Source organism: Cherax quadricarinatus, chromosome 34 (genome assembly GCF_038502225.1).
Source record: "Cherax quadricarinatus isolate ZL_2023a chromosome 34, ASM3850222v1, whole genome shotgun sequence".
In the NCBI taxonomy this organism is placed as follows: Eukaryota; Metazoa; Arthropoda; class Malacostraca; order Decapoda; family Parastacidae; genus Cherax; species Cherax quadricarinatus.
In genome coordinates this window covers 1,554,366-1,580,125 of record NC_091325.1, presented here as the reverse complement: position 1 = coordinate 1,580,125, position 25,760 = coordinate 1,554,366, and the positions used below count along the sequence as shown (strand labels likewise).

General features: G+C 41.0%; 1 protein-coding gene across 25 annotated transcripts in view; it reads right to left on the bottom strand.

The window, feature by feature from the left end:
* Positions 1-8,902: 8,902 nt before the first annotated feature.
* LOC128693696 (ribosome-binding protein 1) overlaps positions 8,903-25,760 on the bottom strand; it is a 110,816-nt gene continuing 93,958 nt past the window's right edge. For 15 of the 25 annotated variants that reach the window (XM_053783493.2, XM_070091097.1, XM_070091101.1 and 12 more), the window contains 2 exons: positions 19,357-19,399; positions 8,903-11,265 (listed from right to left, as the gene is read on the bottom strand). In XM_053783493.2, coding sequence (XP_053639468.2) covers positions 19,358-19,399 — 42 coding nt within the window. In that variant the 3' untranslated portion in view covers positions 8,903-11,265; position 19,357. The remainder of the gene's footprint in view (positions 11,266-19,356; positions 19,400-25,760) is intronic. The other 10 variants (XM_070091092.1, XM_070091099.1, XM_070091104.1 and 7 more) reach the window with 1 other exon arrangement.

Sequence of the window (25,760 nt, the reverse complement as noted above, 5' to 3'; positions counted from 1 at the left end):
CTTCCTTGAGTATTTGTGGGAAAGCTATAAACTCCTAAGGATCCTAAAGTGCCTAGGAAATACAAGGTCATTACATCTGATTCAAGGGGGTAGATCCAGTTCCTTGGATCTACAGCCCTTCAACACATTGTTAATACTGTACTCTCTCTTTTAAATATGGTGACAAAACTATCCAATATTTTAAAACTGGATGTATTTAATTTATTCTATTACTGCTTTCAAAATAATTTGCCACTTTTCCTTGAAGAATTCTTATCCGAGAAACTTCCATGTCTGGATAAATACAGCTTTTTCCCAACTGTCTAGCTTGAAAGTGTAACTAAAGATTGTGTACTTAATACTACCACCTTCCTGTTTGCCATTAATAACCTTGTCTGTTCTCCATTTCAGTTTGGTTATCTTATGTTGACAATTTTGCTATAGCTTGTGCAAGTACAGACTGTCACCTTGTAATGGCCTCTGCCTCTCTCTCTGCTTATCCCTCTCTCTCTCCAGTTTGCTATTGATTGCGCCCACACTGCCCATACTAACTACATACCTCTGTTATACCCTCCACCCTCGCTTGTCTCTGATCAAACTTAGTAAACCTTTAGCATGCCCTACCCTGCATTATTTATTATAATCAAAAAGAAGCGCTAAGCCACAAGGACTATACAGCGCTGCAGGGCAGGAAGGAAGTGAGGGCATCAGGTGGCAAAAGGGAGATGGATGAGCAACAGGTTACGGATAACAGCGGGGCAGTGGATGGTGAAAGGGTAAAGGGCAGCAAGAGACTGAACCAGAAAGGGCTGAGGGGAGTGCGAAAAGTATCATCAGAGTTTGTGGAGTAAATCGGTCGTTGTCAAGAAGTCAATGAGAGAGTCAGGATTAAAGGAGGGTCCATCAGCAAGAAGGGAAGGTAAAGAGAGAGTAGTAGAACGAAGACGTCGTTGGAGGTAAATTCTGCGTGCTCGTTGATAGAGAGGGCAGTCTAACAGAATGTGGCTAATCGATACTGGAACTTGACACTGCTCACAGAGAGGAACAGGGTGCCTCTCCATGAGATACCCATGAGTAAGACGAGTGTGGCCAATGCGAAGGTGGGAGAGAGTGGTCTCCCAACTTCGGCACTGATGACAAGAAGACGGCCAGTAACCTATGCTCGGTTTAATAGAATGAAGTTTGTTACCGAGCAGAGTTGACCAACGTTGTTGCCAACGGGTGCGAAGGTGGGTAGCTATTGCAGCAAAATAGTCCAGAAATGGAACACCTCGATAGGAAATTGGTAGGTCATATACTGCTGACCGCGCAGCAGTGTCTGCCTGTTCATTGCCCTGTACGTCGACATGACCAGGGACCCAACAAAAAACAATATCTTTATGTTTGGTAGAGATACGGCGTAGCCAAAGTTGGATACGGAGAACTAGGGGATGAGATGTATCAAATTTTCGTATAGCCTGTAGAGCACTAAGGGAGTCTGAGACTACTACAAATGATGACACAGGCATAGATGCAATACGAATAAGTGCTGCAAGAATGGCATACAGTTCAGCAGTAAAAATGCTAGCTGAAGATAGTAAATGCCCTCGTACGACGCTGTCCGGAAACACTGCTGCGAATCCGACGCCGTCTGAAGACTTAGAGCCATCTGTGTACACAGCGGTGGCATGAGAATGGGAGTGGAAGTGATCAAGAAAAAGAGAGCGGGAAGCCACCGTAGGCAGTTGAGCTTTCGAGCAAGGGAGTGAGAAAGAACAGACCCGAACAGCTGGAACTTCCCAGGGGGGCAGGGAAAAGTGAGATGCTACATGAACATATAAAGGTGGTAACTGAAGGGAAGACAAGAGTGAATGTAGGCGAAGAGAAAAGGGACGGAGCAAACAGGGGCGGCGAACGAATAAAGAATGTCTACTAATATCGGTGACCATTCTATAAATGGAAGGATTGTGTAGATCGTGAGAGCGTACATAGTAACGAAGGCAATGGGCATCACGGCGATCAGACAAGGATGGAACATTTGCTTCTGTATAGAGGCTCTCAACAGGGGAAGAGCGAAAAGCACCAAGGCACAAACGTAAGCCTTGGTGATGGATAGAGTTAAGGCTAGAGAGAGTAGCAGGAGAGGCCGCGGAATAAATCTGGTCACCATAATCGAGTTTCGATAAAACGAGGGCTGAATGTAGGCGAAGCAGAGTTCGACGATCAGCTCCCCAGGAAAGATGAGCAAGGGTTTTAAGAAGGTTTAGCCGGCTGTGACAAGTTGCCTTCAGAGAGGTAATGTGAGGTTTCCAGGTTAACCGACGGTCAAAGAGAAGGCCTAGAAACCTGACTGTATCACGTTCGGGGATACGGGAGCCATAGAGATACAAAGGATGATCGGAGATAACAGAGCGTCTAGTGAAAGTAATTTGGTGAGTTTTGGTACTTGAAAATTTAAACCCATGTGTGGTGGCCCAAGTGGAAACACGGTCGACCGCATGCTGGAGAGAAACTGCAATAAGGTGACAGTCAGCGCCTGCACAAGCAATAGCGAAGTCATCAACATAGAGTGATGACCAAATATTGGGTGGAAGAACAGAGGCCAAATCATTTATAGCAAGGAGAAAAAGTGTTGTGCTTAGAACACATCCCTGAGGGACACCTTCAGCTTGGACGAAGTCCGGGGAAAGAACATTATTGACTCGAACACGGAAATGTCTGTCATTTAAAAAGTTCTTAAGGAAGGATGGTAGATTGCCTCGGAGGCCTAAGGAATGGGCCTGGGCCAAAATATTATACCTCCAAGTTGTGTCATATGCCTTCTCAAGGTCAAAAAATATGGCAATAACTGAGTGATTATTCGCAAAGGCATTACGAACATACGTATCCAAGTGTAGTAAGGGGTCTATGGTAGAACGACCCTTACGAAAGCCATATTGACTAGCGGAGAGACTGTTGCGAGTCTCTAAATACCACATTAAACGTCGATTTACGAGGCGTTCCATCACTTTGCAAACTGCACTTGTAAGAGCGATGGGGCGATAGTGGGAGGCATCATGTCCAGTAGTACCCGGTTTGCGGAAAGGGAGAACAATGGCAGATTTCCACAGCTGGGGAAGAACTCCTTGTGCCCAAATAAGATTGAAGAGGTGTAAGAGGACTACAAGGGCTGACCGATGTAAATGTTGTAACATACGAATATGAATGTCATCAGGCCCAGCTGCCGATGATCGGCAAGCTGAGAGCGTTGCCTCCAGTTCTTGAAGTGTAAAAGGCACATTATACTGTTCTTCTCCGAGAGAAGAAAAGTCCAAGGGTACTAACTCTCTGGCAGACTTTGAGGAAAGAAACGAGGGGCATAGATGGAGCCCTCGGGAAATACGGACCAGATGTGTGCCAAGTTCAATGGCAACGTCGAGAGGGTTTGCTATATCAACACCAGTGACCCGTAGAACAGGAGCCGGGTCAGGAGAGTATTTACCACTCAATTTCCTCACTTTTTTCCAGACTGCACTCATAGAAGAAGCAGAGGTGATGGTGGAAACATAGTCTCGCCAACAAGTGCGTTTAGCTTCACGGATGACACGGCGAGCGATCGCACGCTTCTGCTTAAAATCAACAAGTCTCTCAGCGGTTCTATTGTACCGGTACCTGCCCCATGCAGCACGTTTCAAACGTACTGCACGAGCACAAGCAGGAGACCACCAAGGCACGCACTTCTGAGAATGCCTGCCTGAGGTTTGGGGTATAGAATGAGAAGCTGCGGTATAAACTGATGTCGAGAAGATGTGTAGGAGCTCATCAATGGAGGATGAAGAAGGAACCTCACTAAAAGCAGTGAGGTGTGAGTAAAGATCCCAATTTGCCCGATCAAATTGCCAGCGAGGGCTACGGGAAGGTGGTGAATAGGAAGGAGAAGTAAGAATGATCGGAAAATGATCGCTGTCATGTAAGTCTGGTAGAACAGACCAGGTGAAGTCTAGTGCAGTGGAGGAAGAGCAGACTGATAGATCGATGCAAGAGAGAGTATGAGTACGAGGATCAAAATGGGTGGGAGTACCCGTATTTAAAACATGGAGGGGGTGAGAGGCAAGAAAAGCCTCCAACTGAATGCCACGTGAGTCACAATGAGACCCCCCCCAGAGGAAATGGTGGGCATTAAAATCACCAAGTAACAGAAGTGGTGGTGGTAAGGATGAAACAAGAAAGGCAAAGTCTGGGATAGAAAATGCTCGAGAAGGAGAGAGATATAAAGAACATATTGTAAACCACTTATTCAAGTGGATACGGGCTGCAGTGTAATGCAGCGAGGTATGGACAAATAGTTGACAGTACGGAATATCATTGCGTAGAAGAAGGGCACTTTCATTAAAGGTCCCATCTGAGAAAGGATCCGAAGAATACAATAAATTATAGCCTGAGATAGGTTGGAAAACAGCCGAGTGTAATTTTGGTTCTTGTAAGCAAGCACCAACAGGGGAAAACCTGGAAAGCAACATCTGAAGCTCACCCCGATTACCCCTGAGGCCGCGGATATTCCACTGTAAATAGGCCATGATTGGCGATGAAGAAAATATCAGGAATCTGTAGGTAAAGGCACCTACGGACTAGAGGGGTTAGAAAAGTCAACGTGTGGTGGCATTGGAAGATGTTCAAGTAGCGAAGGAACGGAGCGTTGCGAAGAATGGGGTTGTGAAGATGGAGGAGAGGGAAGAGAAGGAACAGGAAGTGAATCAGTGTCCATTGAAGGTTTAGTCTCTGCAATATATTCTGAAATGGCTTCAAGTGTTTCTGAATTCAAAGATGTATGGGAAACCATATTGGAGATAGGAGGAGGAGGGTGAGTAAAGATTGGGACAGTAATGGACTGTACCAAAGTAGAGGGGGAGGGAAAAGTGTAAGGGACTGGAGATGAAGTGTGGGGGGGACAGAAGAGGTAGAAACCTGGGAGGTGACAGAAGAGGAAGAAACTTGGGAGGGGACGGGGGTGGAAGGCATAGTACGAGGAGGAGGGTGAATTTCCACACTTGTAATAGAGCCAGAGAGAGGGGAAGAACTAGGTACAGAGACTGGAAAGGTAACGTGTGGAGGTGGAAGAAGGGAAGGAAGGGGCAAAGAAGATTTGAGCAATGTGGATTTTTTGGACTTCTGAGTAGAGGGGCGATTGGTATTAGGTGTCGTACGAGGTCTTGTCGATACTGGGGCTTGTGAGGAAGGACGCGAAGATGTGAGAACAGACTGAGTTGTAGTCGGGACGTCAGAGCCAAGGACAGCAAAAGGATTAGATGCCGTAGTGGCTATGGGAGGGGTAACAACAGAGGAGGCTGCAGAAGATGGGACCCCAGAAGTGGGGGGACGTTTGGAAACACGAGAATAAGAAACACGGGGTAGTCTCCCTTGGAGGCGGAGATGAGTAACTGCCATAGCATAAGGGAGACCTTCTGCCTCTTTGAGGCAACGGATTTCACGTTCATTTAAGTAGACCTGGCAACGGCGGGAGTACGAAGGGTGAGCTTCATTACAATTAAGGCAAGATGGAGGTTGACTGCAAGATGTATTAGAATGGTTGTCGGCACCACAGACTGGGCATTCGGCCATAGATCTGCAATATTTCGCTGGGTGACCAAAACGCCAGCAATTTCTACATTGTTGCGGTGTAGGTATCACCTTTCGAACTTGTAACCGATGTCCCGCGACATATACAGAGGACGGGAGTTCTCGGCTGTCAAAAGTTAAACGAGCCACATTGCAAGGGTAACGTCTCCGCCCCCGGGCAGGAAGGACATAAGTGTCTACTTTGAGGATTGGGAGATCCTGGAGTTCCAGCTGTTCAAAAATGTCATTGCCACATGACTGGAAATTCTGTTGGACTATGGTATGGGGCAGAATGACAGTACCACTACAAGAATTGAGAGAAAGATGTTTTTCAATAGTGATAGGAGTAGTATCGATATTCGAAAGGAGAGAAAGATCATGAGCTTGGGTAGCATTCTGGACAGTGACGATGCGTGTACCGCTCTTGGGAGCGTGAAATGAAATATCTCTGCCAACATGACGCAGGAGCGCTTTGGCAATACTATGGTCAGAAAGGTAGGCAGAAGAAGAAGTTGGTCTTAAAGTAAAGAATTTAGTCCATTTTGTGGTCCGAAACTGAGCGTGGAGAGGGAGTGCTTGACGTGTCGGTCGTTTCCGAGTAGAATGGGAAGGTAACGACGGAGCATCATCAGGAGATTGACGTTGGCGTTTAGGAGTAGGACCGGAGTTGGTCCGGCAGGAAATGGGTGGGCGATTCGAAAATTGCCGTACCGTAGAGGGAGAAGCCGGAAGCATAGTCAAAGGAGAGCGGAGTTCAGACAAATCGAAGGAGTCAGTCGAAGCCCCGGTACCTGAAGCGGGTGAGGAAACAGCACCAGCAAGAGGTACAGGGGCATCAGGAGTGTCCGAAGAGTGGTCTAAACACAAGGCAGGGTCAGAATGGGGTGCGGTATCAAGAAGGGGCCCGGGGGTAGTGGTTTCATGGACTAGGGCTGCCATGGTTAGGTTACTCCTTTGCTTTTTGTTTTTAAGAAAAAAAAAGAAAGAAGAAAAGAAAATAAAAATAAAAAAAAGAATAAAAAAAGGGGGGAGCGGGGAGGAATAGTTCCCAGGAGGAATGAAAGGGCCGGAAATCCCCCTCCGCGCCCAAGAGGACTCGACACCGCTAGTAGCGCAGATGCAGCATGGAACCCGTGCCATACCCTACCCTTCATGCCAGTAAACCAGCAATCTGGGATAGCAACCTCACATCTGCCGAGCTACCTCGGTGGACAAAAGAGAGGGCGGCCGGATATCCGCCACAAAGCATACCTCCTTCAGCCACCACCCCCGGAATCCGAAAGGTGGCTTCCAGAGATACACCCGTCGCCCAAAAGACACCCAAAGCCACTCCGGGATACCGGAGAGGGATCGGGACATCCCTAGGCAATCCAGATTCCACGGCAAACTACGCCACCGCCAAGAAACCTCAACGGAATGGGATGGACCCCGGTGTCCTTTCCCCTACCTAGGAACTAGCGCGCCTGTGGGAGAAATCACGAAGGCTAAAAAGAGGAAGGGCAAAAGGGAGGGGTGAGGAGGAGGAGGAGGAATGGAAAAAGGGGAGGATGGGATAGGGGAGGGGAGAATGGGGGGTAATTAGGTTCGGTCTGAGGAAGAAGACCGACAGGGCTAATTCCTCAGACCAAGAGCCTCTTCACCACGCCAAGGAGCCCCCCTTGAAGAGGCCCTACCCTGCAGCACTGTATGATCCTTGTGGGTTTAGCACTTATGATAATTATAATATTGATCATGCCTCCAACTGGGCCACACCTCATGGATTTCTCTGTTAAAACACTCCCTATAACTTTCACCCCCTCAGGGAAGGTTCCTTGATGTTGGTGAGGGGCTCTTGATTTAGGGAATTGGATCTGTGCTCCAGTTCCCCGAATTAAGCCTGAATACCTTCCACATCCCTCCCAGGCGCTGTATAATCCTACGGGTTTAGCGCTTCCCCTTGATTATAATAATAATAATAATAATATAACTTTCACAAGATGCCCAAATATCCCTTATACCAGTCTATACCTGAAAGGCTGTCACTGAACAGGATATGGTCAAATTCCTCGATGAAGAATTAAAAGGTACAATACACAGATAACCAACACACAAAAGAATGATTACATTTTGGTCCAACTTTGACAATTAACTAGTCACAGAACCTTGAAGAGAAGGGAGCCAAAATATACATGAGAGGGGGCAGGGCTGGTAACCGAAAGAGAGGAGGCAATCATAGAATCAGTGGTAGAGGTAGTGGTGGTAATAGTATAAGTAGTACAACAGTACTGAGGTGGCAATAAGAAGGTAGTAGTAGTAGCGACAGTCAGAATGAAGTGTTAGTGAAACAGTAATGGAGGTAGTCTGAGAAACAAAAAAGTAGCACTGCAGGAGAGCTAATGGCCCACAGGAGCAAGACAAAAACCCAAGAAAAAAACCTGTACAACAGAACCCACCTAGGCAGAAGAAAGGAAAAGCGAAGAAAATATAATAAAGGAGAAGAGGTAAGGTGAACAGCAGTCACATGCAGGCAAGTACATCTCTCCCCAGCACATGACCTTCATATGGGTTTTGCACCTCTGGCAAAACAGTGATAGTGTGAATGATAGTTAGCATTTCTTTTTCAGGTTGCCCTTCCTTGGTGGGAGACTGCCAGCATTTTAAATAAATAAAATAAAAAAATACTGGAGGGGATGAGTGCTAGCTAAACCTATAGGGGTCATAGTGCCTGGTATAAATGGGAAGCAATCAAGATCTGAAGAAGGGAAAGGCCAAGTATAATTCTTTGCATCAAGAGCCCACGCACTGGCACTAAGAACTGTTACTCTTAGGTTCTTTCGTTAGGTGCTCATAAGGGAACTTGCCTAAGCATTTGTTTCATGTATTGCTATGTTCATGGGAAACTCGAGAGGGCTCATACAGCACATGGTTTGATACAAGGAGTTATGGGAAAACTCTCACCCACAGGAGTCTTACAGCTGGTAAATGGAATGTACTCTTGTTCAATTCAAAGACTGATCTAGTTCCTTGGATCAAGAACCCTTTAGTCTCCAGGGTCACTGGTATAATATAAGTTAGTACCTAAAACACTATAGGGAATTTCTACATGCACATATAAAAAAAATATTGTCGCTGATTTGCTAGTTAAACTGAGTACACGGTATTTGATGCTGAAGTGATTATGAAACATCGCTCCTTAGTTGTCATATTTATAATGGTAACTAACACTACTTTTGCAATTACATCTATAGTACAGTATTGCTGTATTCGTGTACATCTGAATCAACTGTATTACACTGGTTTTAAAATAATTTCCATTGTCCATGTGTATGTGTGTGAAAACATGTGTTCAAATTGGTAAGTAAATAAAACATTATTTTGATAAACCATGTATTTGTGTTGAAATACCAGGTCCCCAGGAATACCCCTTAGGGGTACCAGGTAACTATCGCACGCGCCAGACAGGGCAGCACACGGGCACCAATTAAAATTATATATAGCACTGGTGTGATATGAGCACTGAACTGTTGACATACTCAACTCCAATAGCTAAGAACAAAACCAATAGGATGACAGTTTTACATAAAATATGAGGGCTACATCTGCTGTACAACAGCTCCACAACCTGCAGGCAACAAAATGACATCTTTGTGACCAATACCCAAACTAATTAATGTACAAGCATGGTCATGTTGCTATAATTCACTAAAAGAAGTCTTGTACAATCTTAGCAAAGTCGTGGTTGAGCTACGTCATGGCTGAAAAAAATGCAAAAATTACCTTAAAAAGAAATTTGCAGCACCGTGAAGATTATCCATGACTTCTCTTCCTGTGCACAAAGGAGTGTAAGCACCAAACAGCCCCATGACCTTCCCTACAACCTGTCATAGCTCAATAAGATACCACGTTATGCTACCCGCCCCTAGGACACCCACACACACTGCCACACTCTTCTTCTCTCCTTGCACCATACAAAACAATAGTAATAGTAATCTTGGTCTATGGGGATTATTACCACAGTACTGGATATGCCAATGCAAGGCATCAGAAGACAAGCAAGCCCACCTGGAAATGGACTGGAAACTTCAAAAGAATCCTAATTGCCTACTGGAATAGTCTTCTGCTGTTCATAAAAAAATTAGTCAGTAAAGTATGTACCACTGCTGCCACCACATAAAAATGCATAAATTGCATTGCATATCTATAACTAATAATTCTGTGTACATAATGTTCAGATAATGTGTGAATGTGAAAGCTAGAACTTAATCATAATATTAGTTTCTGCATGGTACATTACTTAGCTGTCCTTATGATGAAAAAATATAACCTTTGAGAAAGGATATCATCACTGGAATGAACTTTGTAACATGGTATAGCAGTGTAACCAAAGATCGCTCCTGCTGCATAGCGAGTAACAGTGTCCATAAACAATTCAAAAGTGAATGTAAGGAATAACAAACTAAATTAATGCTTGGCAAATGCCCCCTACCCCCTGCAGCAACGAAACCAAAAGAAAAAGAGGTGCACCCATGACATTCTGGGCGACCAAATATGCCACCAAACCTCTTTTCCTACTGGTCATACTTATGGCATAAAATAATCTAAGTTTCAACAATGGTACTCTTCATGGTATATAAAAGTAAAGAAAATTTACCTCTGTGGAACAAACTGCCAATTATAACATATACTATAAGCGTGAGATTGTCCTGCAAGACTTCACCACCACTGGCAACATTGCACTTTAAAATGCCACATTAAACCTGTCTTCCCACTTTAGTGTACATCTGATTTCATTTATATACATGTATACACATACATTCACATGTATACGTATATATGCTGTACTTTTTAGGCAGAGCTTGTGATCATGACTTGTAATGAAAGTAAATTTGGATATACTACTACAATGCAAAAATCATTAGTCATCACAAAGCTAACATAGTACAGTATTGCACTGATACTAAATAATACTAAAAAATTTTTTAGACTAATGTAAGATAGGATAGGTAGGATTAAGTTAATTTATATTACATTAATTATATCAGAGTTAGGTGGCTAAGTTAGTTTCAGTACAAAATTAAGTTTATATACCATGTACAGTAATTTATATAAAAAAAAAAAAAAAAAAAAAAAAAAAAAAAAAATGTTCATTTCAAGAGATATTCGAGAACTGCTTGGCTTTTCTGAGACTCCACCTAAAATGCACATTTCAATATATATGCATATATGTATATAGTATGTATGATTTTATATACATATTTTTATATATAATTAAAATATACATACATATACTAATATACATATATACACATACATATATACATACATACACACAGCATACAAGTTCAATCTTGGTCTAACACTGGAAATGGTATTTATGCAAACCTGAATTGAGCTCCTACTGGCAACAGTAACTCTCTTACAGTGCTATCACTTAAAAACAGCACAAATACAAAATTACATTAATATTGCAGCTCAAGAGGTTTACCCACATGTGGTCCCAACATGAAACAATCTGCCATGAAGCAACAATTTCAATTTCTCTTCCTACAAAAGAAGTTTAGTACAAAATACATTTTAAATTGAAAGATCTTCATGGCAGAAGCTATTACAATGCTTGTGGACACACCGACACTGTGGCCAAGAATGGACGTGAGCCAATGTCAGTGAAATTCTTGCAGGTCAATGCTGCTTGCTTGCCATGAAACTGATCTGTCACTGTGTGGCACCAGCCCCCTGTGTAAAGAAAAAAATTATGCATTAGTTATTAAAACCTAGTAAATAATACATTCTAAAATTTAGTCTTAGTCTTATAATGCCCAAAATCTAAAATTTAAAATTTCGCTATTATCTATAATAGAAAAATAAATCCTACAGAGAATTTAAAATGGCTTACCAATAATAAAATTAACAGCCAACACATGAAAAATTTAATGCATTATATACACATGTTCCTGTACAAAGGGGACAAATGTATTGTACTCTATACAGGACAAACACAATGATACTTTCAATAAAGCACTAAACTTATATGGGTTCTACAGCATTACATGGTACATGATAGAGAGGTGCTCATGTCAAAGGACAATTGTGAAGGGTGGGCTCATGTGCTGGAGGAAGGTCATAGTTATAAGAAGTCTGTTTCAGTTAAAAACAATGATATGCTCTAGATACTATAACTATTAAAGTTCTACTTTATATACCCATTATGTATTCCTTTATATAATAAGCAGCCACTTTGTAGACCACATTGTTAACAAAATGAATACTGAATATCATTCAGCTTAATACTGTATTGCATATTATTGTTCATGACCTATATCTTTTAATACCAGTCAACTATAATTTTTGATAAAACATTTTTCTAATATTAGTGATATTTCCAGCTTTAAGTTGCTCTTATAATACATGTACGTCTTATTGTAGAGAACTACAACAGAAACACTTGACCAAGACTGATATTAGGACCATTGTAACTTAACAGTCAGCAGTACAACATAAATCTCTGAGGAGGTTGGAGCTTTAACAAGTAGGTGACTGGGTGAAGTGCATGTGCTACATCCAAAAATTACAAGTGCTAAACCTGTAGGGGGAATATAGCACCTGGGGAATGGGAGGCATTCAGGTTTATTTTAAAAGGGTGACGTTAAGTCACTTTCCTTGGATCAAGAGCTCCTCACTGGCATCATGGAACCCCCCCTTGAGAGATGTAGAACCAAGAGACTAGTTATTTCAAGGATATACCGATAAATGCAAAATAAAAGTTTTTTAATAACACATCGGCTGTTTCCCATCGAGGCAGGGTGATCCGAAAAAGAAGAAACACATTCATTATTCACTCCATCACTGTCTTGCCAGATGCATGCCTACACTACAGTTAAAAAACCAACATTATCAACACCCCTCCTCCTGAGTGTAGGCACTGTACTTCCCACCTCCAGGACTCAAATCTGGCTAACCAGTTTCCCAGAATCTCTTCATAAAAGTTACTTTGCTCATACTCCAGCAGCACATCAAATCATAGAAACCATTTGCCTTCACTCAATCCTATCTAACATTCATGCATGCTTGCTGAAAGTCGAAGCCCCTCGCACACAAAACCTCCTTTACTCCCTCCAACTTTTTCTAGGACTACAGATTTATATGTCCGATAAAAGATATCTGAGATAAAGTCTACTTTAATGCCATGTATGATTAAGGGAGGAGGGGCAGGGTGACAAGACTGATGAGCCACAAACAATAAGAAATATTCATCTTAATAGTAGAGAAATAGAATGAATTAAACAAGCTGGGACATGGTAAACTCCATCTATGTTATTATTATTATAATCAAAAAGAAGCGCTAAGCCACAAGGACTATACAGCGCTGCAGGGCAGGAAGGAAGCGAGGGCATCAAGTGGCAAAAGGGAGATGGATGAGTAATAGGTTACGGATAACAGCGGGGTAGTGGATGGTGAAAGGGTAAAGGGCAGCAAGAGACTGAACAAGAAAGGGCTGAGGGGAGTGCGAAAAGTATCATCAGAGTTTGTGGAGTAAATCAGTCGTTGTCAAGAAGTCAATGAGAGAGTCAGGATTAAAGGAGGGTCCATCAGCAAGAAGGGAAGGTAAAGAGAGAGTAGTAGAACGAAGACGACGTTGGAGGTAAATTCTGCGTGCTCGTTGATAGAGAGGGCAGTCTAACAGAATGTGGCTAATCGATACTGGAACTTGACACTGCTCACAGAGAGGAACAGGGTGCCTCGCCATGAGATACCCATGAGTAAGACGAGTGTGGCCAATGCGAAGGCGGGAGAGAGTGGTCTCCCAACCTCGGCACTGATGACAAGAAGACGGCCAGTAACCTATGCTCGGTTTAATAGAATGAAGTTTGTTACCGAGCAGAGTTGACCAACGTTGTTGCCAACGGGTGCGAAGGTGGGTAGCTATTGCAGCAAAATAGTCCAGAAATGGAACACCTCGATAGGAAATCGGTAGGTCATGTACTGCTGACCGCGCAGCAGTGTCTGCCTGTTCATTGCTCTGTACGTCGACATGACCAGGGACCCAACAAAAAACAATATCTTTATGTTTGGTAGAGATACGGCGTAGCCAAAGTTGGATACGGAGAACTAGGGGATGAGATGTATCAAATTTTCGTATAGCCTGTAGAGCACTAAGGGAGTCTGAGACTACTACAAATGATGACACAGGCATAGATGCGATACAAATAAGTGCTGCAAGAATGGCATACAGTTCAGCAGTAAAAATGCTAGCTGAAGATAGTAAATGCCCCCGCACGACGCTGTCCGGAAACACTGCTGCGAATCCGACGCCGTCTGAAGACTTAGAGCCATCTGTGTACACAGCGGTGGCATGAGAATGGGAGTGGAAGTGATCAAGAAAAAGAGAGCGGGAAGCCACCGTAGGCAGTTGAGCTTTCGAGCAAGGGAGTGAGAAAGAACAGACCCCAACAGCTGGAACTTCCCAGGGGGGTAGGGAAAAGTGAGATGCTACATGAACATATAAAGGTGGTAACTGAAGGGAAGACAAGAGTGAATGTAGGCGAAGAGAAAAGGGACGGAGCAAACAGGGGCGGCGAACGAATAAAGAATGTCTACTAATATCGGTGACCATTCTATAAATGGAAGGACTGTGTAGATCGTGAGAGCGTACATAGTAGCGAAGGCAATGGGCATCACGGCGATCAGACAAGGATGGAACATTCGCTTCTGTATAGAGGCTCTCAACAGGGGAAGAGCGAAAAGCACCAATGCACAAACGTAATCCTTGGTGATGGATAGAGTTAAGGCTAGAGAGAGTAGCAGGAGAGGCCGCGGAATAAATCTGGTCACCATAATCGAGTTTCGATAAAACGAGGGCTGAATGTAGGCGAAGCAGAGTTCGACGATCAGCTCCCCAGGAAAGATGAGCAAGGGTTTTAAGAAGGTTTAGCCGGCTGTGACAAGTTGCCTTCAGAGAGGTAATGTGAGGTTTCCAGGATAACTGACGGTCAAAGAGAAGGCCTAGAAACTGACTATCACGTTCGGGGATACGGGAGCCACAGAGACACAAAGGATGATCGGAGATAACAGAGCGTCTAGTGAAAGTAATTTGGCGAGTTTTGGTACTTGAAAATTTAAACCCATGCGTGGTGGCCCAAGTGGAAACACGGTCGACCGCATGCTGGAGAGAAACTGCAATAAGGTGACAGTCAGCGCCTGCACAAGCAATAGCGAAATCATCAACATAGAGTGATGACCAAATATTGGGTGGAAGAACAGAGGCCAAATCATTTATAGCAAGGAGAAAAAGTGTTGTGCTTAGAACACATCCCTGAGGGACACCTTCAGCTTGGACGAAGTCCGGGGAAAGAACATTATTGACTCGAACACGGTAATGTCTGTCAGTTAAAAAGTTCTTAAGGAAGGATGGTAGATTGCCTCGGAGGCCTAAGGAATGGGCCTGGGCCAAAATATTATACCTCCAAGTTGTGTCATATGCCTTCTCAAGGTCAAAAAATATGGCAATAACTGAGTGATTATTCGCAAAGGCATTACGAACATACGTATCCAAGCGTAGTAAGGGGTCTATGGTAGAACGACCCTTACAACTCCATCTATGGCTTTTAAACATGTGCTATAGTTTATCATAATGCCACAGAGTCTAAGGCCGTAATATATCAAGACAGATCAAGAGGAAAGTGCCTGGAGCATATGTGCAACCTACAAATAACCAGGTACAACTCTCTCTCTGCTATGTTTTAATCTGAGACTTAAGACATCAAAATACACAACAACAAGAGTATGAAAGAAGTAACTAACTAGACAAGTCAGTCCCATGCAGGGGCTCACATGTACAGTGTATGTGATAGAACCAGGTCAAACTTGTGTAACAAGGCAAGCCCAAAAAATCCTAAACTAAAATAGCCAATTACAAAGAAGCAATAATTACACAAATTCTAGTTAAGATATCCTTCATTTTATGGTATACTAAGAAAGTATACATGGTTAGATCAGTTTATCTTGTACTTGCCATCTATTGAAGTAGAATACAGGTACAACACTGATAAGCCAGCAATGGATTGTCTGGCACCTCTTAGTCTGAACAAGATTATGAGACTACTTTTGCTAAACTAGTTTACTGGGCAGCCACGGACGGAGCTGTATGCAGTGTGCTGACTCCTACTGTTTACACTGCAGTTGCAGGTGGTGATCCCTTGACTGTGTGCAATTCTTAGCATATTTTGCTAACAATTAACCTTAGCTATGGGTAGGGTTATTAGCCATACAAGTAACTTAATAGTTATGACAATTACAAGTTAATTAAGCTGTCAAGTGATTTAATCAATGGGCTACAATAACGTTTGTGACAGAACAAGAGCTAATGAATTTTTATTTGATGCATGAAAAATTACACAGGGAAAGATCAAAGCACATGAAACAACTTTGCTTGGATGAAATATTTAAAAAGATAGGCAAGAAGAATGAGTGTTACAGATGTAGAACTTCATCTGAAAATCCTGCAGCTTCAACTTCAAGTACCCCCCAAATGTCCTCTCACTAACATCACAAATCCATTATGACAGACAGTTATCCTGTCAACCTTCAACTTCCAAACCTTGGTAATTAGCTCTGCAGTTCAAGTAAAATTCTAAAGTATACCACTACCACTGGGAGTTGTAGTACTGCAACATTCTTTGTAAATAAACCTGCTTCATTTATGCAATGTTAAAGTTTCTAGCAGACCATGGTGTGTCTTTTTTTTAACAAGTCGGCCATCTCCCACTGAGGCAGGGCGACCCAAAAAGAAAGAAAATCCCCAAAAAGAAAATACTTTCATCATTCAACACTTTCACCTCACTCACACATAATCACTGTTTTTGCAGAGGTGCTCAGAACACAACAGTTTAGAAGCATATACGTATAAAGATACACAACATATCCCTCCAAACCAATAATATCCCGAACCCCTCCTTTAGAGTGCAGGCATTGTACTTCCCATTTCCAGGACTCAAGTCCGGCTATATAAAAATAACTGGTTTCCCTAAATCCCTTCACTAAATATTACCCTGCTCACACTCCAACAGATCATCAGGTCCCAAATACCATTCACTCCTATCGAACACGCTCATGCATGCCTGCTGAAAGTCCAAGCCCCTCGCCCACAAAACCTCCCTTACCCCTTCCTTCCAACCTTTTCGAGGACGACCCCTATCCCGCCTTCCTTCCCCTACAGATTTATACGCTCTCCATGTCATTCTACTTTGATCCATTCTCTCTAAATGACCAAACCACCTCAACCTCTCTTCAGCCCTCTGACTAATACTTTTATTAACTCCACACCTTCTCCTAATTTCCACACTCCGAATTTTCTGCATAATATTTACACCACACATTGCCATTAGACAGGACATCTCCACTGCCTCCATGCTGCTGCATTCACAACCCAAGCTTCACACCCATATAAGAGTGTTGGTACTACTATACTTTCATACATTCCCTTCTTTGCCTCCATAGATAATGTTTTTTGTCTCCACATATACCTCAATGCACCACTCACCTTTTTTCCCTCATCAATTCTATGATTAACCTCATCCTTCGTAAATCCATCCGCCGACACATCAACTCCCAAGTATCTGAAAATATTCACTTCTTCCATACTCCTCCTCCCCAATTTGATATCCAATTTTTCTTTATCTAAATAATTTGATACCCTCATCACCTTACTCTTTTCTATGTTCACTTTCAACTTTCTACCTTTACACACACTCCCAAACTCGTCCACTAATCTTTGCAATTTTTCTTTAGAATCTCCCATAAGCACAGTATCATCAGCAAAAAGCAACTGTGTCAATTCCCATTTTGTATTTAATTCCCCATAATTTAATCCCACCCCTCTCCTGAACACCCTAGCATTTACTTCTTTTACAACCCCATCTATAAATATATTAAACAACCATGGTGACATTACACATCCCTGTCTTAAGACCTACTTTTACTGGGAAGTAGTCTCCCTCTCTTCTACACACCCTAACCTGAGCCTCACTATCCTCATAAAAACTCTTTCCAGCATTTAGTAACTTACCACCTATTTCATATACTTGCAACATCTGCCACATTGCTCCCCTATCCACTATCATATGCCTTTTCTAAATCCATAAATGCAATGAAAACTTCCCTACCTTTATCTAAATACTGTTCACATATATGCTTTAATGTAAACACTTGATCTACACATCCCCTACCCACTCTGAAACCACCTTGCTCATCCGCAATCCTACATTCTGTCTTACTTCTAATTCTTTCAATTATAACCCTACCGTACATTTTTCCTGGTATAGTCAGTAAACTTATTCCTCTATAATTTTTACAATCTCTTTTGTCCCCTTTCCCTTTATATAAAGGGACTATACATGCTCTCTGCCAATCCCTAGGTACCTTCTCCTCTTTCATACATTTATTAAACAAAAATACCAACCACTCCAACACTATATCCCCCCCTGCTTTTAACATTTCTGTCATGATCCCATCAGTTCCAGCCACTTTACCCCCTTTCATTCTACGTAATGCCTCACGCACCTCTCCTACACTCATATCCTGTTCTTCTTCACTCCTTTTTCTGTAATAATTACTAAAAAGAATAAGAAGAAGAAAATTGTCAAAGTGGGTCAGAGGTATATTGTTGAATTATTATATGATCTTTAATGGGCCAACAAAGTCAATATACCAGTACAGTCTAGGAACCAAGGGTGCTGGAAAACTGGTGTTATACCTGTATAACTGCAACAGCAATTTAAGGAAAGTATAGATAAAAATATTTTTACAGCAGAAAACAATTGGTTTAATATGCAACTTCTTAATAAATAAAAAAAAAAAAAATTGTGTGCCTTAAACATTTAAGTATTTAACAGGCTTTGTCTGTTATAAAAGAAAGTTTACTAATCTGCTTAACACTCACAATTATAAAATAGACCTGATGCTAAAAGGTCCCAATTTCCACAATTAGAATACCAGCTCTCAACACTACAGCAAGTGGAGCTTCATCTCCATGCATATTAGCAAAGCAACTGGGTAGGTGCTTTCTTGCGAGAGGCATCATACCATACCTGGTAATGTTGCGTAGGACTAATCAAAACATACATCGATTCTTAATTATTTTTAACAAATATTGCCAGCAATATCCCAGAAATAATTACAATACAAAATGAGCAAACAAACCCATCACAAATCTGCATGCAAAAAACAAAAACAGAAAAACATCAGAAAGGGCAACAAAATAATAATGGAATAAAGAGTACAAACCCAAAGTCATGCTTTTTTTTTTTTTTTACACATACCTACACTTAACATATGAACCAAATACAATAAATATCACACATTGTTTACCCCAACTTTTAAAAATTATATACATGTATGGGTATTCCATGCTAAATTTATAGGAAACTAAATTTATAGTACAGCATTAATTTCTTATAAAAAGTAAAGAATTATCATATACAGTATGAAGAATAATCTCACAAAAAAACAAAAAAAACTATTAAAGCTGCAAGCTACATACAGCTATACCTTCACCTGTGAGTGGTCACTAGATTATTGATTTGCCACATTACCTGATCTATCATGCATATTATGACACTTTCTTGGCATAAGAGTACAAACCAGAAAGCAACACAATCAAGACACTGGTATCCATGAAAATCAATATTAATTATGAAACTAAGTCACAGGTAAATAAAGGTACTGGCATGGGCATAAAAGTGCCGTGCATCGGTCAGCCTGGCACCCCCGAGAGAGAGAACCAGCAACCAAGGTTACAACACCAATGCAACTGAGGAACAATGGAAATACCTTAAGGGTCAGTGCTTTTGCCAATTAGTTTTCGAAAAAATCCCTGAAATAAAAAAATGGGGTTAACAGTCTGCAAAGAGGCAAATAAGGTAAGAGGACACAACCATTACTGAGGTATTAACAAGCCAAGTTAAAGAGACACACACACATCCTCACACACACACACAGGTCATGCAACACTTAAAGAAAGACTAGAAAGCTAATTCAGGTCGAATATGAAGTACTGTATATAAAAAATTCACATTCAGAATTCAAAACTGTGCATCCTTTCCACAGTGTTTGTTGTACAGTATATTAATTTCCAAATAATGTACATTACTTGAAAATCTATTTGCAAAAACTAATTAATATAAAATAAAATAATTTTATTTTTAAAACTTTTACAAAAATACCATTCGAATATTTAAAGAATTTATTCAAACCGCTATGTTAAATTTAGACTGTACTAATTTCGAGGGCACTGATACAAGTACTGTACACGAATCAAAACGGGCTCATCACTTAAATGTACTCTGCCATCTACCTTCCTAAAATCTATTTTCTATGTACCTAACAAAAGAAAATATGAAATTAGAGAACAATCCACTACCTTCGTTTCCAAGCAAGTTAAGTATGCCTCAAGAACAGAAAACTCAGTTAAGAACATTTTCATAATATTGTTCACCATTAAGTTAACATGCCCAAAAAATACATGGCTTGCTGATCACCGACCTTGTGGGCTAGGATAAGCCTGCAAAACGTGTGAATATTCTTAATGCCATTACGAACATTAAAAGAAAAATCCACATGCTCAGCTGTAGCTTTTAACATCTCATCTACTAGTAGCAATAAACTGAATTGTAGACTTTCATAGATGCATTCAGCTGTTTAAGCAAACAAATTAATTTAGATATCAAATTATGAAGGGACTTAAAAAACTGGTAGAAAGTGACAGTCCTTGTCATAACACCATACTGTACAGTACAATGTACTTGTGTTTATTTATGAATTTATTCATAGGAATCAGTTTTATTTTACTGTATTTACAAAGCACAAGAACCATTTGGTTATTCAGGAATTTAAACATCAAGTTTTTAACATTAACAAATTTACACCATCATTAACAATTTTCTACTGATGTGGCCAATTCAACAATAAGACAAATAATAATTATAAAGAATGTAAAACTATTTAAACCATTTTTCACATTCCACAATTCATATCCATAACTTGTTCCAAGTCATTGGCCAAAAGTCTTGATGTTATCAAGGTTTCACTATTGTTAACTTTTTACTGTTGTAAACAATTCACTTTCAGTACACAAATCAATCACAAAATAAGTAAAATTATTCAAAGTATTCTTTACATTCTGCAATCCATAATTTGTAGTGTCATCAGCTGCAAATGTCAGCAAATTTAGATAAAAGGGAAAATGTTCCCATTATACCGAAAGATGTTGGATTCTCAAGATAGGCAAGTACCCTATCAAGAAAGTGGCACCTCTTGTAGAGAAGCTCCCCCTATCCCTGGGCACAAACCACTCAAACCCCATAACTTCTGTAAGGTGACCCAGCATTAGGTGGTCATAGAAATATCCATTCACCTGATCAAGCCATGATATGTTTGGAGGAAAGTTATGTCAACAAAGGTCAGAACTTTGGTGCTCACTGTGCCTTACTGATGTGGAACACACAATTCAGTATAACAAAGTCCCAATGTAATTTACCTTCGTTCTTTTAAGTTACTCATTACCTAAATCCAAAGGATATTACGCTTGTCATCCGAAGTATTTGTAAATAACGACCACCATGAACAAAGCTAGAGTGCATTTCAACTGCATAATCTGAAAGCCATGGAGAGAACATGAATATATATTGTAAATTAGCAAATTTACAGATTCTGCTTCCCAAGTATCTGGCACAAATACATGTTCCATCATCACTTTGCTTAAATATACACTACTATTATTTTTAAAACAATTCACTTTGTTAGTAATTACACCTGTAGGCCATCACTGTATAATTCCACTCTCAATTATATAACTATCAGTTTAATTTCATCTACTGTATATTAATCCTTATGCACCTATGCACAGATCACAATTTTGCTCAATTTCATACTTAAGCATTTCACTGTTTTGCAGCAAATGTTTTTATAAATATCGTCGATGAAATGGAACAACAACAGTTCTTGTCTTCTTTTAAACCAAAAATGTATTTGAAGGGGCACAAAGACAGCTATATCAAGGAAAAACAGAGATGAAACTGAATGGCATGCTGCCAACATTAATGAAGAAAAGCCACTTCTGCAGAACAAGCATTTATTGGAACAATGTTTCAATCTGTTAAGATCTTTTATGAAAATAACTTGAGAAGATCTTGGATTGCAGTGTTGTACAACCCCACAAGAGCTAGTTATGCAAAATATCTTTTCTTCACTTAAGAAAGTGGAGATTGTGCACAAGGAATCCCTATACGAAGAAAAATGCTAATTTAAGTCTGAGGAAAATCATTACCGTAAAATGACATAACCCCTCTAGGGAAGACTTACATAGGTTATGAAAAGGTAAGAATTTTGGCAAGAGGTCAAGGATCACCACACAAGGTAATCAGCCACTTCTCAGTAAGGGTAGGGTGACCCAAAGAAGTAAACAATTATCACTCATTCGATAGCTGTCTTCACACTTGAAATGACCTTTAGAACTGCAAAATCCCCATACATTCCTCTAGAGTGCAAGCACAGTACTTCTCACTTACAAATTCAAATCCAGCCAATATATGGACAAGATAGAAAAAAGTACCAAAACAAGCAACAAAGAGGCTTCTAGAGTTAAAAATAAAAGATACAATGAAAACACTGAAAATGATCTTAGACTAACGGGAGAGGAAAAAAGATGCTAATTTTATTTTACAAACTTCTAAGATACAAGTGCTACAACCACTGGAAATAAAATGATTAAAAGAGTAAACTCTTAAGATCGAATACAAGAACATCTCTGCTACAAGTAAAAAAATACTATTTGGTAATAAATGGCTTGACAGGCTGTCTCAAAATAATGAATATTTAACCTGAAACAATGCACAGGCTGGCTGTGGCCATAAGCCCTGATGCTAGTTCATAAACTACCCAGGATGATCAGCTGCCATGGACCACCAAGGGCATAGTAGGAGTGTTGGTGTGCATGGGTGACCCCAGACTTCTTGCCTCAAAATATCCTTTGCATTTCATACACCTCAAGTATAAGTCTACTCTTGTTTTTTCAGTAATTTTCAATGAAATCAGATAATTTTGAGTATTTGTGACAAATAAGAACAATAGTCAATGCAAACATATGATAAATGTAATAAAGGAGCACTACAATAGTGCTACTTGATCATGCTAAACAAGTTCTAGTCACACCTAACCATTACATGAGGATTTAAAAGTAGATAAGCACTCGAGTAGGCTTGCTTGTTAGGCAGGCGGCCATATTCACATCGAACACTGACTATTTGATACTGGTAAAAGTAGGTCTTAGACAGAGATGTGTAATGTCACCATGGTTGTTTAATATATTTATAGATGGGGTTGTAAAAGAAGTAAATGCTAGGGTGTTCAGGAGAGGGGTGGGATTAAATTATGGGGAATCAAATTCAAAATGGGAATTAACACAGTTACTTTTTGCTGATGATACTGTGTTTATGGGAGATTCTAAAGAAAAATTGCAAAGGTTAGTGGATGAGTTTGGGAATGTGTGTAAAGGTAGAAAGTTGAAAGTGAACATAGAAAAGAGTAAGGTGATGAGGGTGTCAAATGATTTAGATAAAGAAAAATTGGATATCAAATTGGGGAGGAGGAGTATGGAAGAAGTGAATGTTTTCAGATACTTGGGAGTTGACGTGTCGGCGGATGGATTTATGAAGGATGAGGTTAATCATAGAATTGATGAGGGAAAAAAGGTGAGTGGTGCATTGAGGTATATGTGGAGTCAAAAAACGTTATCTATGGAGGCAAAGAAGGGAATGTATGAAAGTATAGTAGTACCAACACTCTTATATGGGTGTGAAGCTTGGGTGGTAAATGCAGCAGCGAGGAGACGGTTGGAGGCAGTGGAGATGTCCTGTTTAAGGGCAATGTGTGGTGTAAATATTATGCAGAAAATTCGGAGTGTGGAAATTAGGAGAAGGTGTGGAGTTAATAAAAGTATTAGTCAGAGGGCAGAAGAGGGGTTGTTGAGGTGGTTTGGTCATTTAGAGAGAATGGATCAAAGTAGAATGACATGGAAAGCATATAAATCTATAGGGGAAGGAAGGCGGGGTAGGGGTCATCCTCGAAAGGGTTGGAGAGAGGGGGTAAAGGAGGTTTTGTGGGCAAGGGGCTTGGACTTCCAGCAAGCGTGCGTGAGCGTGTTAGATAGGAGTGAATGGAGACGAATGGTATTTGGGACCTGACGATCTGTTGGAGTGTGAGCAGGGTAATATTTAGTGAAGGGATTCAGGGAAACCGGTTATTTTCATATAGTCGGACTTGAGTCCTGGAAATGGGAAGTACAATGCCTGCACTTTAAAGGAGGGGTTTGGGATATTGGCAGTTTGGAGGGATATGTTGTGTATCTTTATATGTGTATGCTTCTAGACTGTTGTATTCTGAGCACCTCTGCAAAAACAGTGATTATGTGCGAGTGTGGTGAAAGTGTTGAATGATGATGAAAGTATTTTCTTTTTGGGGATTTTCTTTCTTTTTTTTTTGGGTCACCCTGCCTCGGTGGGAAACGGCCGACTTGTTGAAAAAAAAAAATATATATATATAAAGAACTTGTCAGCACAGTTATCCACATCTTGTACATGTCAGTGGTTGGTTTACTGGAGAGGACAAAGGGGGTGATTGGCTATGAGGAAAAGGACTGGGGACTGGCGGGTAACACTACCTTTTAACTCTCCCCCTCTACTCAACTACCTTCAGAACTTGTCTTCACACCATAACCAACCAAACTATTTGTTTACATTATCCTATGTAATGGGAAGTACAGTGTCTGCACGCTGAAGGAGGGGTGTTAATGTTGCAGTTTTATAACTGTAGTGTAAGCGTGCCTCTGGCAAGATAAGTGATGGAGTGAATGATGGTGAAAATTTTTCTTTTTTGGGCCATCCTGCTTTGGTGGGAGATGGCCAATGTGTTAAAAAAATAAATCCTATGCAATGATTCACATTTCATACAGATAAACAGAACAAAGCCCAAAACAACCAACATATTAAGGATTAATACCCAAAACCAAAATGATAGCCTGTGATTACACAGGTCACAACTTATTAAAACTGTCTCCTTAGAATTGCATATTGTCCTGGGTAGGGGATGTCCCCAGAAAGGTTGGAGGGAGCAGGAAGGAAGGAGGTTTTGTGGGAGAGGGGTTTGGACTTCCAGCAAAAATGCATGAGTGTGTTAGATAGGAGTGAATGGAGACTAATGGTTTTTAGGACCTGACTAGCTGTTAGTGTATAAGCAGGGTAATATTTTGTGAAGGGATTCAGGGAAATCAGTTAACCAGACTCGAGTCCTGGAGGTTGGAAGTACAATGCCTGCACTTTAAAGGAGGGGTCTGGGACATTGGCAATTTGGAGGGACATTTAAGCTGTTGTATCTGTGTCTCTGCAAAGACAGTGATTATGTATGAGTGATGGTGAAAGTGTTGAATAATAATGATGATGATAGTTTTTTCTTTCTTTGGGTCACCCTACCTTGGTGGGAAATGGCCGAAGTGTTAAAAAAAAAAAAAAAATTATATATACTATATACTATTAGCTATTGATTTTTTTTTAACACAATGGCTGTCTCCCAGAGAGGCAAGAAGATTTTCACCTTCACTCATGCCATCGTCTTGCCAGAGGCATGCTGACAATACAGCTCGGATGCCCTTCCACACTGCAATACCCCCATTCCTCCTCCAGAATACAGTCACTGACTTCCCAACTCTAGGACTCGAGTCAAGTCTGGCTAACTGGTTTCCTTGTATCCCTTCATAAATATTACGTTGCTGACACTCCAACAACACATCAAGTCATCAAAACCACTTGACTCCACTCCTATCTAACATGCCTGCACACATCTGTTGGATGCATAGCCTCTCATAATCAAAGCCTCCTTTATTCCCTCCCTCCACTACAGATTTACACACACTCCAGGTCATCCTATTTTGCTCCATCCTCTCTACACGTCGTAACCACCTCAATAACCCCCTCCTCAACTCACTGGATAATAGTTTTAGCATTATCCAGTGAATTCTCTGCATAATATTCACACCACACATTGCCCTTAGACATGACATCTTCACTGCCTCTTCGCTGCAATGTTTAAAATTCATGTTTCATACTCATAAGTGTTGGTACCACTATACTCTTGATACATTCCCCCCCCCCATCCCCCCTTTTTTTTTTGGCCTCTATGGATCA